The sequence below is a fragment of the Belonocnema kinseyi genome, chromosome 6 (assembly GCF_010883055.1).
Source record: "Belonocnema kinseyi isolate 2016_QV_RU_SX_M_011 chromosome 6, B_treatae_v1, whole genome shotgun sequence".
Lineage (NCBI taxonomy): Eukaryota > Metazoa > Arthropoda > Insecta > Hymenoptera > Cynipidae > Belonocnema > Belonocnema kinseyi.
The window spans coordinates 34,859,247-34,878,848 of NC_046662.1; the positions used below are offsets into that span (position 1 = coordinate 34,859,247).

General features: G+C 26.1%; 1 protein-coding gene across 2 annotated transcripts in view; it reads right to left on the reverse strand.

The window, feature by feature from the left end:
• Positions 1–19,602, reverse strand: part of LOC117174395 (mitogen-activated protein kinase p38b-like) — a 45,737-nt gene that overhangs the window by 19,758 nt on the left and 6,377 nt on the right. Inside the window, exons 2-7 of one of the 2 annotated variants that reach the window (XM_033363483.1) lie at positions 15,652–15,781; positions 13,135–13,193; positions 10,936–11,077; positions 10,646–10,808; positions 5,207–5,278; positions 4,578–4,657 (exon numbers count right to left, since the gene is read on the reverse strand). In XM_033363483.1, coding sequence (XP_033219374.1) covers positions 4,578–4,657; positions 5,207–5,278; positions 10,646–10,808; positions 10,936–11,077; positions 13,135–13,193; positions 15,652–15,781 — 646 coding nt within the window. The remainder of the gene's footprint in view (positions 1–4,577; positions 4,658–5,206; positions 5,279–10,645; positions 10,809–10,935; positions 11,078–13,134; positions 13,194–15,651; positions 15,782–19,602) is intronic. The other variant, XM_033363484.1, reaches the window with a different exon arrangement.

Sequence of the window (19,602 nt, forward strand, 5' to 3'; positions counted from 1 at the left end):
AATTACCCTCAAATATTTTTAATCTTTACGATCTTTTGAAATTACTTGCCATATTTTAAAGCTCGTTAACATTTCTTGGAATTTTTAAAATTACTCTAAAATATTTTAAATCCTTTGCAATCACATTACATTTTTTAAATAAATTCATAATTCCTTCGCATTTTTTAAAACAACCTAATATATTTCAAGTCCTTTACAATCTTTTGAAATTACTTGAAATATTTTAAAGCTCGTAAAAATTTCTTGGAATTTATAAAATTACTCTAAAATATTTTTAATCTTTTGCAATCACATTACATTTTAAAAATAAATTGATAATTTCCTCGTATTTAAAAAAAAACTCTAATATATTACAAATCCTTTACAATCTTTTGAAATTACTTGCAATATTTTAATGCTCGTAAAAATTTCTTGAAATTATTTAAATTAACCTCAAATATTTAATATTCCTTTGCAATCCCATTACATTTTAAAAATAAATGGATAATTTCTTCGTATTTTTTAAAACACCCTAATATATTTCAAATTCTTTACAATATTTTGAAATTCCTTGCAATACTTCAAGCTCGGAAAATTTCTTGGAATTTTTAAAAATATCCTGAAATATTTTAAACGCTTTGAAATTTCAAGAAATTCCTTGAAATTTTCGCAATTAAAATATAAAATCCTTCTAAAAAATCATTAAAATTTTTTAAAATTTATTCAAATTATTGAAATCTATTTAGACATTTTTTAAAACCTTTTAAAATATCCTAAAAATTTTGAAACTATCTAACATGAAGCGTTGATGAGATCTTTTTAGGAATTGTAAAATATATCAAGAATTTAATTATTTATGTTATTTTATTTTGCTTCACTTAAATATGACTACCTTTTTAAAGAATTTTATAAGGGCGGTCAAAAAACTTAATTTTCAAAATTTCCTGACATTTTCCCCGATAATTAATATTTACATACCTAAATTTTAATCTCATAATATAACTAATTTCTAACTCGAAAAGTGACTAAGGGTGACTAATAAGTACTAATAACGCGATTATTGTTCTTTTGGAATTTAAAAGAACTTGACGAAATTCATAAAGATTCATGTTGAATTTAAAAAAATGAAGTGAATTAAAAACAATTACAAAATATGCAAACATTCATTGAATTCAATAAGCTTGAAATCAGTTTTAAAAAATTTACTGCAATAACAATTGAATTGCAACACAATATTTACAAATCTCTTCAAATTTTTAAACCTTACAAAATCCCTCAGTCATTTTCAATAAATTCTTGGAAATTCACTGCAATATTACGAAATTCTATGAAATCTGATGGTATTTCCTGATATACTGGAAAATTTATTAAAATACCTTGAGCTTTTAAAATCCCTTAATATCATTGAAATGCTCGGAACTCTTATAGAATCCTTTGAAACCTTTTAAAATACATTAGAACCCTCTATTAGGTCCTGTAAAATTGTCCCATGTCTTCCGAGATTCTTTTCAGACCAATTTCAATTTTTATAATTCCCTAAAAATTATTAATTTCCCAATTAAACATTTTCAAAATTCTTGAAGTTTTTAAAGTTCTTGAATATTGGAATTTTTAAAAAATACGCTAAAACCTTTAAATTCCGATGAAATATCTCAATTCCTACCAGTAAATTTTTTAAGTTCCATTTAAATATTACGAAATCCCGTGAAATTACATGAAATCTGATATTTTCTAAAATCATGGAAAATTTATTAAGACATGTTCAGATTTTTAAATTCCTGAAGATTATTGAAATCCACAAAAATCTTCTAAAATCCCTTGGAAGCTTTTAAAATATTCTAAAAACTTATAGATCTTACAAAACTGTTCCATATCATCCGAAATTCAATAAATTCTTTGAAACCCCCATGCATTTTTTTAATCCCTTAAAATCATTTAAATTCTTGATAATTTTCTTATTTCTTAAAAACGCCTTAGAATTCTTTATAAAAAACCATAACGTAATTGAAAATAACCTAAAATCCTTTGAAAATCTTTAAATTTTTTCAAATCTGTTGCAAAGTTTTCGGAATCTTTTAATACACCTGAAAATATTTCAAATCTTTTAAAATCTTATTAAATTAATTAAATCAATTAAAATTCCTGGGAGGTTTTTAAAATTCCATAAAATTTTTCTAATTCCTGGCAATCTATCGAAATCCTTTGAAATGTGTTTAAGCTCTTGAAAATTCCTTGCATTTTTTTGAATTCCTTGGAATTTAAAAAAATACCCTGAAAGCTTTAAAATCTTTAGAAATACCTTTAAAAATTTTTAAAGCTTTACAATTCCACGATATCTCTCAATTATTGTGAACAAATTCTTTAAAATTCATTAAAATCTTATAAAATCTCTTGAAACCACATGAAATCTAATATTTCCCAAATATCATTTCTGAAATATTCCCAAATTTCAAATTCTTGGAAATTCTTTGAACATTTTTTAATTGCTTGGGAATGCCTTGGAATATTTGAAACCTCCTAAAACCTTCAGAATTCTTTTCAATATTTTGAAATACCTTTTCAATATTTAAAAGCTCTTGAAATTTGTATAGGATATTTTTTAAATCCTATAAAATCCTTTGAAATCCAATTAAATTATTGCAATCAATAAAAAATTCCATGGAACCTTTGCAAATTCTCTAAAAAAAAATTGTAATCCTTTTGAATTTTTCAAAATTCCTTAAAACGTTTGGAAATTCCATGGATTTTTTGAAATACCCTACTGTATTTCGAATCCTTTAAAATTCTTTGAAACAAGTTCAAGATTTTTTAACGCTTTGGAAAACTGCATGGAACTTTTGAAAATACGCTGAAGTCTTTAAAATCCTTTAGAATCCGAGAAAAATTATTAAAATATCTTGAAAGCTTTTTAAATTCATTAAAATTCGTTAAATCCACAGAAATCGTATAAAATACAATGGAATCATTCACAATATTCTAAACACTTACAAATCTTATAAAATTGTTCCATATATTCATAAATTCTAGTAAAATCTTTAAAAACCCATAATTACTTTTGAATCCCTTACAATCATTAAAATCTTTAGAAATTTCTTTAAATTTTTTAGTCACATGAAAATGACATGGAATCTGTTAAACTCTATAAAATATTTGAAATACTTTGAGTTCTCTTGAAATCCCTTTAAGGTTTTAAGAGCTTTTAAAATACCCTTGCATGTATTGAGAATACCCTCAAATTCTTTTAAACTCTTTAAAATTATTGAAATCTGTTGAAAATTCTTTAAAAACTTATAAAATACCTGAACATATTTCAAATTCTTTAAAATCTTTTAAAACTCTCGAAACTTTTTGAATCTTTAAAAACTTACTTGGAATTTTTGTTAATACGCTAACATCTTTAAATATCCTTTAGAATCACTTCACATTATTAAAATCGATTAAAAAATAACATAATTCGAATCCAGTAAAGTATTTTGAAAGCGCTTAACATTTTTTAAATCTCTTAAAACTTTCTTGGAATTAAAAAAGAACCTAATACCTTTAAAATCTGTGCAAGTACCTTCAAATATTTTTAAATCTTCGAAATTCTATGAAACTTCTTAATTCTTGTGCATAAATTCTTTAAATGCCATTGAAATACCCTGAAAAAATTATTAAAATGCCTTGAAAGCTTTTATTTAATTAATTATTTTATTTTATTTTCATACCCTAAAATCACTAAAGTCTATAGAAATATTATAAAATCTCCTGATATCTTTTTAAATATCCTTATAACTTATACACCCTATAAAATTGTTCTATATCTTTTGAAATTCTAGCAAATTCTTTAAAACCTCATGAATTCAGTTTAAGTCCTTTAAAATCATTCAAAGCCTTCGCAATTTAAAAAATCTAAACTCTTGTAAATGTCTTGAAATCATTGTGAAAACCCTCTAATGTTTCAAAACCTTTGAAATCTCTTGAAACTTTTAAAATCTCGTGAATATTTCTTGGACGTTTAAAAAATACCCTAAAATCCTTGGAATGTGTTAAAAATTCTTCACAATCTTTTAAAATACCCGAAACTAATTCAAATCCTTTGAAATCTTTTGAAATCCTCTGCAAATGTTAAAAGCCCGTGAAAATTCCTTGGCACTTTTTTAATTACCCTAAAATATTTAAAATCCTTAGAATCCCTTTAAATTATGGAAGCCTATAAAAAATTCAATAGTGGTTAACCCATGGGTTAATTTTTTTTAAAGAAAAGCAACTAAATTGATCTTTTTTATTTTAGAAAGTGCTTCTTACAGAAATTCACTGGCTTTTGCCATTTTTTTTTTTCAAAATCCCTGAACAAAAAAATGTCCCTACTTTTCCCTTCAGGTTTTGAATCACTCAATAAAAAATAAAGTAATTCCTAATTTAAAAAAAAAGAAAAAAAAACAATTCGGATTTTAGTCAACATGCTCATGTACAATTGCACAAACCAGGCAGCATATTCTGGAGATTTGATTCAAATGATATATTTTATTTCGTAGTATTTTTCTCACTTTCCTGCAAATCTACTGTATGAAAAATGCAATATTGTCAACTTTTATTTACACACTTTCTAAACTTACCGATTCAGATGAAATTTTCTGCATGAACTCGTCTCGTGGAGTGCCCAAAATTTCCATTATGAGATTCAATTGATGAATATCTGCTTTTGCTAAGGTTCTACAATTCTTTCGTTAACTTTGCTGAACCTTCTCATTATTTTACTCTTCGCAAAATCATCTCACCGTATTCAAAAATCACTTTCTTGAATATTAATAAACAATTTTCTTACATTTTACGTCCGTGTATTCTGTATGCAATGAAAATATAATTTCAAAAATAAATTACCAGTGCGCAAGTTTCTTTCATCTTGGAATTATGTATTAAAAATAAAAATCATGTAGCTAGCAGAGCTGAAGCAAATTTTAGCTTTAGAAAAACGGCAGAAATATACAGCAAATTAAGCAAGAATAATAGCATTCGTTTTTAGCAGACCCTTAGCAAAAAGCAATTTTGTTAATAGTATGATGTTCTAGATTCTACGAGAGTGAAGAAAGCTTTAATTAAGCGATGAGATGAACTAAAAGATGATTCCAGGTTCGATAATATGATATGTGATTGATAAAAATCCACATTCAGCCAAAAGAATTTTTGCTTTCGCGCACTACTGTTAGAATTTTGCACTGTTTTAAAATTATGTTCAAAAGGATACGATCTGTTCCGGGGAATAACGTCCTTCCTGTCAGAAGTTCAGCCATTATACAACCAACAGACCAAATATCAACTAAGAAATATTATAAAAATTACATTTTTTATTTAATGTGTATTAAAACCATATAAAGTAATGGGTCAGGGTCGCCACTCAAATATTTTCCGAATCATTCGAATCTACACAATATTATTTAAATAAATAAATGAAAACTATATCTATATCATTCATGAAAAAAATGATAAATTGGCTATTAAAGAAAACTTAAAACTACTATTTTAAGAACTCACAGGGTGGCCGTTTTAATCGAAAAAAAAAATTCCCAGTAGTTTCCCGGTTCACAAAACATTTTTCGAGGTCAATAAAATTTAAAAATCTGAACTCTAAACTTTTAAATTTTTCCATTCAAATTAATAAAATAATAAATTTATATTTAAATGCTCAATACTTTATACGTCTAAAATGGAAATTAGGTACTAACACTTTTTGATTGAATAATTTTGAGCGTAACGCAGATAAACAGCAAAATGAAACATTTTCAAATTTTATAAATTATTATAGAGTTCAAAGATTCAAATTCAATTTCAATAATACAAACCCTCCTTATCATGTTTAGTGTTCTAAATTAAAGAATCAATGAATGACCTTAACATTCTCAAAATTATATTATTTTAACCAATTTTAAGCTCGAAACATTAAAAATTGAAAAATTACATTTTTTAAACTGAATAATTCTTAAACTAGAAGTTAAATTATTTTCATTTTAAATAGTTCAAACATCCTTAAAAAGCTTTGAAATTTTATTCCGATATCTTGAGAAATCTAGAGGTTGTTTTCAATTTTTTTCAAACATAAAATTATTTGAAAAAAATTTTTTAAACTTCTAAATATCATTGAAAATTAATCGAATTTATCCTAAAATGTTTCGAAAATCCTGCTTTTTATTTGTAGAATTAATTCAAGTCATTTTAAGTTTTGAACAGATTAAAAATTAATTAAAAATTTTAAATGATTTCAAATAATTTAAACAAGGTGTATGTACCGACCAAATTTGGCTATTCGTACAGAAATTTCGGTGCAAATAGCCACAGCTTAATTAAAAATCTAATGCCGATTTTTGCATATTTCGAATGAAAGATTTAGAAGCTTTTTAAGAATTGAGAAATTTTTTTAATAAATAAGAAAACATTCTTAAGATCTCTAGGAAAATTTGTTTTAAGAGAATATTTTTAAAATTTTTTTTAAATTTCCAAAATTGCCAAAAAAGAGTCTGGAAGATTTTGAAGAACTTTTTTAAATTTTCAAGATTTTCTAAAAATGGTTGGAAAAATTCGATTCGTTTAAAAAAATACTTATCGAAAATTTCCTAAAATTTTTTTTTAAATCCTGAAAATTTAAAAATTATTCCTTAAAATATTCAAGATTCTTTTTTGACAATTTTGGGAATCTTTTTAAATAATTATTGAGAATGAAACATTATTATTAATTTGCCTATGAATCTTAAAGAAATGTTTTTATTTTTTTAAAGCCTCTTTCAAATATCTTAAAAACCTGCAAAAAATTTTATTTAAAATCATGTCAAATTTTTTCTACGAATAATAAATGTACAATTGTTATTTATATTTCAAAATTGAACAAATTTATTCACAAAATAAAAATTTTTTAAATATACCAATTAAAAGTGTAACGTTCAAAGTATAAAAGCTCTTCGAAATTTTAACGATTCAAGAATTTCGATGTCAAATAAGTCAGTTAAAAATTGTTTACTTTTAAATATTTAAAGTTTACTCGTCTTAAATGAACAGTAAAATATTGCGGAAACAATAATTTCGACTGAAACAATAATTTAAACATAATAAAAACCTTTACATTTTTTTTCACGTTGAAATCTAAAAATTCTTAAATTTTGAACGGATTTAGAATCGTTTTGTCAAATCAATTATTGTTTACTTTTAAATACTTAAGGTACAGATTCAGTTAAAAAATTAATTATTTATTTATATTTACAGTTGATAAAATATAGACGTTGTTTATCCTCTAGGATTTTATTTCTAGAATCTTTTATAAATGGAATAAAACTTTATTTAATAAATTTTAAATGTATAATTTTTACATTCTCATCAAAGAAGGTATTATTTTATTTATTATTCTTAGGGCTGCAACAGCCTTTTTTACTTTAAAATTTTTTAAAGAGAACTACTTTGAAACTTTTTAAAACTCTTAAAAATGCCTTAAGATATTTTTAAATACACTGAAATATTTCAAATCATTTGAAATCTTTTGAGAATTACTAGAAATTTGTTACAACCCTTTAAATCTTCAAACTCCGTTGAAATCACTTCAAATTATTGAAATTTATTAAATATACCCTAAAAGCTTTAAAATTATTTGACTCTGACTATTTGAAAATCTTTTAAATCCTACCATATTCCTTAAACCTTATAAAATCAGTGTAATCTTCTAAAATATTCTAAAACATTATGCACCACTTGAAAATATTTTTATATCTGAAAATTATTCAAATCCTTAACAATTTTAATCAAATTGACATCTTGCAACATTTTTTCTATAGAATCATTTATAAAAGGAACTTTACTTTTTAATTTTCACTGTTTAAGTAAATTACATTTTTCATATGTTATTCTTAGGGATGCAAATAGCCTATTTCACTCAAAAAACGTTAAAAAGTAATCTACTTAAACCGAAAACGTTACTAAAAGTTACTCATTTTTAATCCGAAATGTGTCTAAAAGTGACAAATGTTCTTTCGAATTTAAAAGAATTTGATTCACAAGAATTTAAAAAAATTCAAGTTAAATTCAAAAGAATTCAAATGAATTGAATAAATTGTTAAAAGTTGCATTGATTTGAGTAAAATTTTAATCAATTTAGAGGAAATTATAAGAATTGGGTGAATTTTATAAAAATTTAAGGTGAGTTCAAGAAAATAAAATAAATTGAAAACAATGAAAAAATGTGTACAGATTTGAGTAAATTTAAAAGAATTAAAAAATAAAGAAAATGTTTAAAAAATTCAAAAGAACTCAGGATAAATTAATAAAAATTCAAGGTGAATTCCAAATGAATTCAAACGAATTGCATTAAATATTTGGAAATCTCTTCAAATCATAAAAAACCCTATGAAATCCTTCACTCCTTTGTGAATAAATTCTTTGTATAGCCCATTAGAATATTATAAAATACAAATATCTGATATTTACTGTAATTCTGGAAAATTTATTATAATACCTTGAGATCTTTCAATATCCCCCATAATAATTGAAATCCTCGGAAATCCCTTAAAATTTTATAAATCTCATGAAAATGGCCGAAAATCTTTGGAAATACCATGAAATATTTCAAATCCTCTTAAATCCTATTAAATTACTCAAATCATTTAAAAATTCCTTGAAATCTTTTCAAATGCCCTAAGATATTTTAAATCTTTTGAAATCCTTTAAAAGTTTTAAAAGCTCTTGAAAATACCTTGAAATTGTTTCAATACCATCAAATCCCATTAAATTAGTTAAATCAATTGAAAAATCTTTGGAATCTTTTAAAATATCCGAAAACCTTATATAGATCCTATGCATTGTTCCACATTTTTCGGAATTCTCGTAATTTTTTTAAAACCTCATGCATTTTTTCTAAATATCCTAAAATCATTCAAATCCTTGGAAATTTCTTGATAATTTTTTAATCACTTGAAAATTCCTTGGAATTTTTGAAAACACCTTAAAATATTATACGCCCTTTGTAATCTGTTGAAACACGTTTAACTTATTGAAAGCTGTTCAAAATTCCTTGGAATCTTAGTGCCCTAAAATATAAAAAATCCTTCGAAATTCCTACAAATTAATGAAATCTATCAAAAATTCCTTCGAATTCTTGGAAAGCAGCCTAAAATATTACAAATTCTTTGAATTGTTTTGAAATCCCTTGAAAAATTGTTGCGCTCGTGAAAATTTCGCTGTACCTTTAAAATATATTGAAATCCTTTTAAATTATTGAAATCTACTGGAAATTTCTTAAAACCTTTTAAAATATCCTGAGATCTTTGAAACCCTTGAAAAGCTTTGGAAATACCTTGGAATATTTATTGAAAATATTTTAATGAAATCCTACGAAATTCTTTAATTCTTGTGGATAAATACTTCGAAATCTATCAAAATATCATAAAATACCGTTTAATTATAAGAAATATGATATTTCTTTAAATCCTGCAAAATTCATCAAAATACTTTCAGAGTTTTTAAAATCCCTTAAAAGCATTGAAATCCTCGAAATTACAGATTCTATAAAATCGTTCTATAACTTCCAAAATTCTAATCAATTCTTAAAGAACCCATGCATTTTTTTAATCACCTACAATTATTCAAATGATTATATATTATTCAAAATTTAAGATACTTTGAAATATTTCAAGAAGTTTTGTAATAAATTCAAATTATGGAAATCCATTTTTAAATGTCTTGGAATCGTTTAAAGTAGCCTTAAATATTTCGAAATCCCTTGAAATTTTGTGTAGCTTTTGAATAATACTTGGAATTTTTTAAATATCCTCAAATATTTCAAATCCTTTGAAATCTTTTGAAATCTCATGAAAATACCTTGGAATTTTGTTAAGTACTTTAAAATACTTTTAATCTTTTGAAATCCCTGCCAGTTATTGAAATCAATTGCAAATTCCTGGGAAACTTTTTTAATTCTCTAAAATATTTCCAATTTTTATGAATCCTTTAGAATATGTTAACAATTTTAAAATCTCTTGAAAATGCATTGTAATCTTTTAAAATACTTTTAAAATGTTCAAATCCTTTGAAATCACTTACAATTGTCTTTTTAGCCTAAAATATTTCGAAATCTTTTGGAATCCCTTCAAATGATTAAAAGTAATTACAACTTTCTGGGAAACTTTTAAAATATCCTGAAATATTTCAAATTCTTGCAAATCTTTTGAATAACCTTAAAATTTTGCAAAGCTTTCAAAAATTACTTGCAATTTTAAAAAAATACATCTGAATCTTTAAAAGCCTTTTAAATCTCTTCATATTTTTAAAATATATAACAAATTTCTTGTCATTATTAAAAATACCCTTGTTTTTTGCAATAGAATTCGGGAACATTCATAAATAGATCTATATCGAATAGAGGTCAATTTATTAAAATAAAAATGGCTAAAGTGATCTTTTCAGTTTAAAAAGATTCTATAGTGACTTTATCTTTAAAAAGTTACTTTTTCCCGATTTTCCCTGAACTGCGGCCACCCTGTTTATGAATATTTTGTTTTTGAAAATATATTTAACAACAAAAAATCTGTCAAGAACAAAATTTAATGTCCTTTCCCGATCATTCTTTTAAGTGGCTACCCTGGTTTCTTATTAAAAGCGACCGTAAAGTATTGGATTTGATAAATTTCTAAATTATTTCTTGAATGCAGACCTGTTTGATTATAATGCATCCAATTTAACATAATTTCGGGAGCCCTGTACCACCTCGTTGCAACGTAACCAGTCATTTCATTTTCAGTGGGTCTAGCCAAACCGAAATCGAGAATTTTTAATTCGCAGTCTTCATTAACGGCTATGTTCGATGGCTTCAAATCCTAAAAATTGGCAAGCTTTTAGTACCATGCATCAAGTATCTTAAAACGAAATTTCCCAACTCCTCTCTTTATTAGAGCTCATTATTAAATTTAATTTAATTTTGAATTTTATCCAAGCTAGACGTACCCTATGTATAATTCCGGCTGAATGAATATATTTCATGCCCCGAAGAATTTGGTAGACAAGAAACTGTACATGGTCATCTGATAGTTTCTGTGTTCTTACGATATTATTAAGATCAGCGCCCAATAGATGCGTTACTAAGTACCTTTCAGAATAATTTTTAATGACAATTATAGGCAGAAGTGTATTCGAGGCCTGGCAGGGCCATCCGTAAATTACATAATCAATTATGGACTTTTTTGGCCTCCCCCTCTCCCAAAAGTAACGTAGCCGTTGGCTAAAGACAGATTTTACGTTTATAAATTCATTATATGAAATTAATTTCGATAAACTATTCAATTCTATATGAAACGCTTTGAATTGATAAGATTTCAGGCTGAAATATATTGCATTTTCAACAACATAGTTGAATTTTCGACCAAAAATTATGACTTTTAACAAAATAGTTGAGTTTTCCAAATAATTAGATTTCTCACCAAATAGTTGATTATTCAACTTAAAAAGATGAATTTTCAATCAAATGGTCGAATTATCCAAACAAAGAGACTAAATATTTAGAAGGTTGTTAAATTTTCATCCAAAAGGTCAATTTTCAACCAAGAAAAATTATTTTTCTATCAAGAACGATGAATTTTCAACAAAAGAATAAAGTTTTTAAGCTAAAAAGTCGAATGTTTTAAAAATCATTGGATTTTTAGATCAGAAAAAACATGAGTTTTCAAGAAAAAAGATCATTTTCAATTAAGAAGGATGCATTTATAACAAGATAGTTCAATTCTCAACTAATAAGTTGATTTTTCAACAAACAAAAATCATTTTCTACCGAAAATGACAACTTTTTAACAAAATATACGAACTTTCTCATAAATAGTTCCATTTTCTACAAACAAGATTAATCTTGCACCAAATAGGTGAATTTTTAAGTTATTCAATATATAGGATAAAGTTTCAAACAAAAATGGAAAAGTAAAATTTTCAGATGAAAACTGATTTTAAAAAAACCTTGAACAAAAAAAAACGAATTTTCAGCAAAATTGTTAAATTTTCAATCAAAAAGATGAATTTTTGACCTAGAAGATTAATGTTCTACCAAAAAGACGAATTTCCAAAGTATCCAATATAAATGATACAGTTTTAACAAACAACGAATAGTTAAATTTTCAAATGAAAAAAAATTTTAACAAAAAAAAATGAATTTTTAACGAAATTGTTGAATTTTCAACAGAAATATTAATTTTTCATCTAGAAGATTAATTTTCTACCAAAAAATATTAATTTTGAACAAAATACATGTATTTTCAATAAAAAAATTTAATTTTAAAGCCAAAAAAGACAAATTATCAACAAAAAAGTTGAATTGTCAACCCAAAACTCAGATTTTTTAACCAAAAAGTTTAATTTGCAACCATTAAGTGTAATTTTCTGCTAAATTGTTGAATTTTCAAGTCAAGAAGATGAACTTTCTAAAAACCAATATAATTTTTACCATAAAAGTTCATTTAAAAGAAAATAATTGAATTTTCAAATATAATTTTAATTCCTTAGTAACAAAAATAAATGATCACAAAATAGTTTAACTTTCAAATAATCGATTTTTTAACCAAAAACATACGAATTCTCAAGGACGCAGGTAATAGTTGATATTCCAATCATAAAATTTCATTTTGGACCAAAAAGGATCAATTTTCAACCTAGAAGATTAAATTTCTACCAGGAAAGAATGAAGAACATTGAACAAAATACATGAATTTTCAACCAAAAACTTGAACTTTCAACTAAGAGAGATAACTTCTTAACGACAGAGTTAAATTTTTAACTGAAAAGGATAAATTTTTAAACAAAAATACAATAGTTCGGTTGACAGTTGAAAATATTTATTTTCAACTAAACATGAAACTAATTTTCAACTAAACATGAAACTAATTTCCAACTAAACATGAAACTAATTTTCATTAAAATAGTTTATTTTTCAACCATAGAGATGAACTTTCAACTAAAAAAAAAATAAAATTTAGGAATATAATTGCATTTTTTAAAAAGGAATTAAATTTTCAAGCAAAAAAAAATTTAACCAAACGGGGTGAATTTCAAACCTAAAACTGGTCAAGTAATTTATGGAAAGAACCGCCAGGCCACTTTTTTGACTGAAACAATCACATTTTACAATAATAACAAGATATTATTAATTTAATAATTACTTACACTTGTTGAAAGTCTTCTAGGGAAGAGGCTGGATGAAATACATCTAAAAGGCCAATTATCTGCAGCGGAGAAAATGGAGACTTTAAGTACTAAATACAAACTTTAACAGGGAAAACAAAAATGGCCTCATAGTCCAGGCATCTCGTACGAAAAAAGGTATTTTTACCGTATTAAGGCCATGTGATGAGTGGGTCACGTGACCAGATTCCTACCTTACCGCCACTTTTTTATTTCCCAACTTATTATCACACGAAACACCACATCAAGTTAAAAATTTGGGATACTAAACAAGAAGCACTGAGAATGGTGGGTCTGGTCCTAAATTTGCAAAAATATGAAAAAAGTTTTTTGTTATAAATATTTTTTTCAACTTTTTTCATGATTATTAAAATTTAGAACCAGGCCTACCTTTCTTAGTGCTTCTTATATATTATCCCAAATTTTCAACTCGATGTGACGCTTCGTGTGAAAATAAGTTGTGAAATCAAAAAAGTGAGGGTAGGATAGGAATCTGATCACGTGACCCACTCGTCACATGGCCTTAAGAAGGTAATGCGCGTTTTTTGCTAAACGGTTTAGCACGAGGGTGGTATGGAAATAAGTTCATTTTACAAAATTATCTTTCAATTTTTGGCATTCTTAAGGGCATGTGATACTTACAGTTTTCCCGGCTTTTTTCTACAAATATGAAAAATTTTTAAAAACTGAATTCGGAGATGCTATAAAATATCATAACGGACGTCCCCAGACTCTTTTTTTAGGGATAATAACAAAAAAAAATTTATTGTGCTAAATAAAAGTTTTATGCATATGCATTATTTTGAGGTTACGTCGTTTTTCATCTCTGCCTTTCCGATAATCTGGATATTATTTATGAAATCAACTTTTTTGATTGCCTGCAAACAAGGTTATTTCCTGGAGATTAGTTACGATGTTTATTTGTAAGTCCAAAGTTTTCGGCCAAAAATATTGTGTAGTTTGGAAGTAACACACATAACCTCGAAATATACATGCACGTTGCTAGAAATATCAAAAATTGTTTGATAAAAAAACACAAAAAAAGTGTGTGAGGACGTCCATTAGCATGTTCGCTATCATTTCCCAGATTTTGAAGTAAATATATTTCTTATCCTAGGAAAAAAGCCGGGGGAATCTAACACTGAAAAAATCGATACTATTTCCTAAGCGCTATGCAAATTAATCACATTTTGCTAAATTAAAACTTTTTTGAATTAACCCACAAAAAAAGTGTGCGGGGACGTCAGTTAGCATGTTCGCTATCATTTCCCAAATTTTTAAGACAAAATATTTATTATTCTAGAAAAAAACCCGGGGGAACCTAAAACTGGTAAAATCGACAATTGTCTAAGTATCACATGCCCTTAACATAATATAATAGAACGTTATAAGACTGATCATTTTAATAGCATTTTTGTTAAAAAACAAATAAACAAGGTAAAATCAGTTAATTTCTTTTGTTTTTTCATTCAACTTCGAAAACAGATATTCTAGAAGTAATTTTCACAAAGTAAATACAGAAAGTATACACACAATTGATAGAGTGAAGCGTATTATTTAAATAATTGTTTAACAATCGATAGTTTTTCAACAAAAAAGGAGAAAAAGGAAACTTGTAATTAACTGAAAACGCATGCATGACACCAAAATTCTCAAATAGGGTCGCAATATATTTTCCAGTACATACAGAGCCTTCCGAATTGAAATAATCAAAGTTTCATGGTCATAGCTCGTGACCTATATGAGCTAAAACATTTTTATATTTTCTTTTTCTTTATTTTAGGCAGAATTTAAACCTCTATCATTTATTTTCTTATAGTTTTTCTGTAGGCTATGTACGAAACGAGCAGTCAAAAAAAACTTTCATAGCTAAAAATACCTTAAAAAAAAAAGAATCTTTTTTTTTAAAGAGTCATAACTCTCGATCTATGAAGGCTAGAAGATTATAATTTTTTAGATTTACCCAGAATTTTTTTCCCTAAACTTTTTCTTTTGCTCCGCTTATCTAACTTCACGGAGTAGTGAAGTATATTGAAAAAACTGAACACAAGTAACTTGCCCTGAAAATTGGTCAAAAGCGGTCAACTTTGTGAGGCTATAACTTATGACCTATTGTGGCTAGATCATTGCATTTTTTTTTGCGTTCATTTTTGTAAAAATTTCCTTTAGTTTAATTTTGGTGTAGAACATTTAGCTTTAAAATGCAATGGAACAGGTCAGTCTACGCAAACACGAATTTTATAACTTTTTTCAAAAATATTTCCGGGACGCACGGGCGTAATTTACTCCTTAACAAACCATTTTAGCAAAAAAATTGTTAAAAACGCGTATTACCTACTTAATACGGTGTCAAAGTACCAGATGCCTGGAATATCAGCACATTTTTAGAAGTTGTGTATGAAGCAGCAGTTTGAATAAAAATTGCCTTTTTGAAACAGGTTCAGAACGTTTATGTTTTCCTTATATCTATTCTGTTTATTAATCTTATTAAAAACTCACATTTTCGTGATTCATGTGTTTTAGCATTCGTAACTCCCTGTATGTGCGTTTAGCATGAACTGCAGATTGAAAAGGACGTGCTAATTTCTTTATCGCTACTTTTTGACCAGTTGTAACGTCTACTGCAGAACTGTAAGCAGGCAGATAAAAATAATTTGTTAATAACTAATGTTTCATGGCTGGTTATGATTCAAAGTTGAAATAAGCAAAAATCACTGTAATAAAAAATTGCTTTTAGCTTAAATTTAGTATTGCGAATGAAGCCCCGATTTATGACTAAATTTTTAAGTACTTGCGTTTGAAACTATCAATTTTAGAAACCTCTAAAATTAGTCACTGTCCATTTGTCCTTTATTTAATCTCTTTTTGTTTTGAATATGTTATTTATTTTATCATTTTCCTTAGCAATCATCAGAATCTGAATTTTCAAATTTCAGTTCATTAAAATTTCATTTAGGGGGTGGCCGTTTTTAATTACATAACAAAATTTCGGGTCATTCCCCGGTTTCTTCCCGATTCGGAAACATTTTTTTCACGTGAAAAACTGAACTGCAAATTATTTTAAGCAGAAAATATTAAAAATTGAGCGATGAAATTTTTGTTATAAACTGAACACTTCTTAAATTTAAAGTTAAATTATTTTAATTTTACATTGTTTAAAAATCATAAAAAAGCGTTGAAAATTTATTTTCAAATCTTAAAACATCTACATGTTTTTTACATTTATTCAGATTTTAAATTATTTTTGAAAATTTTCAGAACTTCTGAAAATCATTTAAAATTATTCGAATTCTTTCTAAATTTTTTTAAATCCTAAAAAGATAAAAATCTTTCTTTGAAATACTCCAGATTAATTTTCGATAATTTTGTAAATCTTTTTAAATATTCTCTTATAATTTATTTTTCAAAATAAAAAGTTATTTTCAATTTTCGTAAGAACGTAAGAAAATATTTTTATTCTTCTAAAGCCGTTCATAATTCTTAAAAAGTTTCTACATTTTTTTCGTAATCTGTCAAAATCTATATGTTTTAAACTAGGCAGTGGACTATTTGCACCGAAATTTCGGTACACATAGCCGAATTTTTTCAGCATATGTAGACACTTCGTTTAAATTATAAGAAATTATTTCAAATTTTTAATTAATTTTATATCCTTTTCTAGGAACTATAGTTATTCAATATTTATTATACATCAGAATTCAAGAATGTTACTTGTAAATTAAGTTTATGCAAATAGAAAAATTAAAATTATGACGTTCAAAGTTTGGTTTTGAATATTTGATTTATAATTACTGATTTTGCATGAACAGTGAAATATTTCTAAATATTAGACAATTGTTATTTTTCTGAAATAAATAATTTCAAATTTTATACTAAAACAATATTTTTAATTTGATAAAAACCTTTAATTGTGAATATATTATAAATTTGTTTAATTACTAAGATTTTCCAATTCAAACAATTTAATTTTTTACATTAAAATTTGGAAATTCTTCAATTTTGAACTGATTCCGAATCGACTTGTGAAATTAATTATTATTCACTTATTAATCCTTAATGTATAGTTCAATTTTACTTTACGTTATAAATTTTTATTCACCTTTGATCAACTAAAAAGGTCTTTTTAATCAAAAATTGACGATTTTAAGTGCTAGCAATTTAAAAACTTTAAAACTGCATTTTAAAATTCTTTAAATGAAAAATATACATTGAAAAATTAAAATCCAAAATGGAAAATTCGAGGCAAATTTGAAAGTGAAAGATTTTCGAATTACGCATTGTAAACTAAGTGATATCATAATTGACAAAGATAAACATTTAACTGATTATTTTAAAAACTCTTGAAATAAAACTAGTACAGATTTTTTCTCAAAATCTGTAAAATTCCAGGTAAAAAAATTAATTCACTGTCATTTCCCAGATTTTCCCAGTCTCATCAAATTACCAGTCTAGCGGCCATCCTAATTTAGCAAATTTTGATTTTTATACAAATTTTAAATCAAAGAATTAACAATGAAAACGTGCAAGTTTCGAATTTTGTAAGTCTGGAAATGTCAAAATTTAAGTCATCGAGTATTAAACTTCTATAATTAAATTGGTCAAATTGGATCATAGCCAAAGTAAAAAAGACCTTGAACTTGAAAAAGATCAAGCTATAAACAGTATACCATTTAAAATGTTATACATATTTATGTAAATTGAAATACACCAAATTTGGAGGCCTAAAAATAGAAAACCTTCCATAAAAAATCTTGATCTTGTTATTTTATTTTAATGTTTGAAAAAATTTAAATTGTAAAGTAGTTTTTAGTGTATAGGTTTTGGCTTTGTTGACCCAATGAATTAAATCCATTTAGTTCATAAATTAACCAAATTAATTATTAACCATTAATTTAAAAATTGATTTCTTATCCAAATGATTTTTGTGACAATTTATTGGGATTTTCTCAAGAAATACGGTTAATAACACGAAAAGAGTAGATGTATGTTGTATAATCAAAACTAAGAATTCAACTCTTATTCTTCGTATTTTTCTTCTGGAAGCTTAAATTACCTTAAGGGCGTGCTCTTCGTGACCACGTGACCAAACTAGTCCCCGGTTATGAGCATTTTTTTTAAGCTCACTGTGTCCACACGGATTGAGATATCGTGTATAAAATTTGACAGATTAAATAAAAAGCAATAAAGAACGTTTGTATACATCAATATATTGGTAATTTTAAAGAAAGTTTATTTATAAATCGATGAAATAGGATAAAGTAGATGCCTCGATTTAAAAAAATCGAGGAACATCTTAGAATGTGATACTCGAAAATCCATGTAAGTCCCATCTTGAGAAATGTGCATCTTTAGAAAATAATTAAAGTTTTCTAATGGTTATATATTCTTGTGAGTTTTTTGTACTGGTGTGAACCAATTCTAAGAATAAAAATAAAATTTCGCCCGGTGGCGAAAGACGAGACGGGTCCGACGCTGAGTCCCGCTGGTTGGTTCACTGTCAACAATACTTATCAGCTGATCGATTCAACGTCAAGAATTATGGAAGTTGGTTGGAAAACTCCGACGAGTAAATTTTAGCACATTGCTGGTGTGGCTATGTTTCCAATGAGAAATTTATCTTTTATTTTCAGGACCAAAAAAATGAAAATCATTTTACACAAAAATTTCCTGGACGAACTTAGTCACTTGATCTCGACTTTATCGCGTTCAAAGTTTCTTTTTTTCTCCGCTAGAAATCGCTAAAAATGCCCATAAAATAATGGTAGGTTACGTGTGTGCAGATACTTATTTGTTCATTTGCAACGCATATGCAAATTTTATTGCTTATATTAATTTTTTTAAAGGTTTAGACGATTTAGTATGAAATTGGTGTCAGTGATCGATTTGAACGAATCAAAAAATCTAAAATGCATCAAACCAAAAATGAACTGCAAAGTGCTATAACTCGAATGGTAATATCCTATTCCATCAATTTATGAATAAACTTTCTTTAAAATTACCATTATATTGATGTATACAAACGTTCTTTAGTGCTTTTTATTTTATCTGTCAAAGTTTAAACACGATATCTCAATCCGTGTGGACACAGTGAACAAACAAAAAAGTTCATAACCGGGGACTAGTATGGTCACGTGGTCACCGAAGAGCATGTCCTTAAGGCAGTATTCTACTTTAAAACGCTAAAACGCATTTTTGTGAAATTTTTCTGAGATGATTGATAATGATATCGATGCAGAGTTTGTTAGGCTTAATAAACACACTCTTGAAAAACATAAAAAAAACTTTTTGATTTATTTTATGCACTTTTTACACATAAAAACGTTAGTCAAAGTCAACTCCTCAAAAAGTATGTACAGTCTGTCAAGTTAAAGCGTGGGTGGCTTTACTCGCAGTCGGTAAGGTGTATCGACATGATTTTGGTGTCAAAATATTAAGAAGATCTCCCTCTTT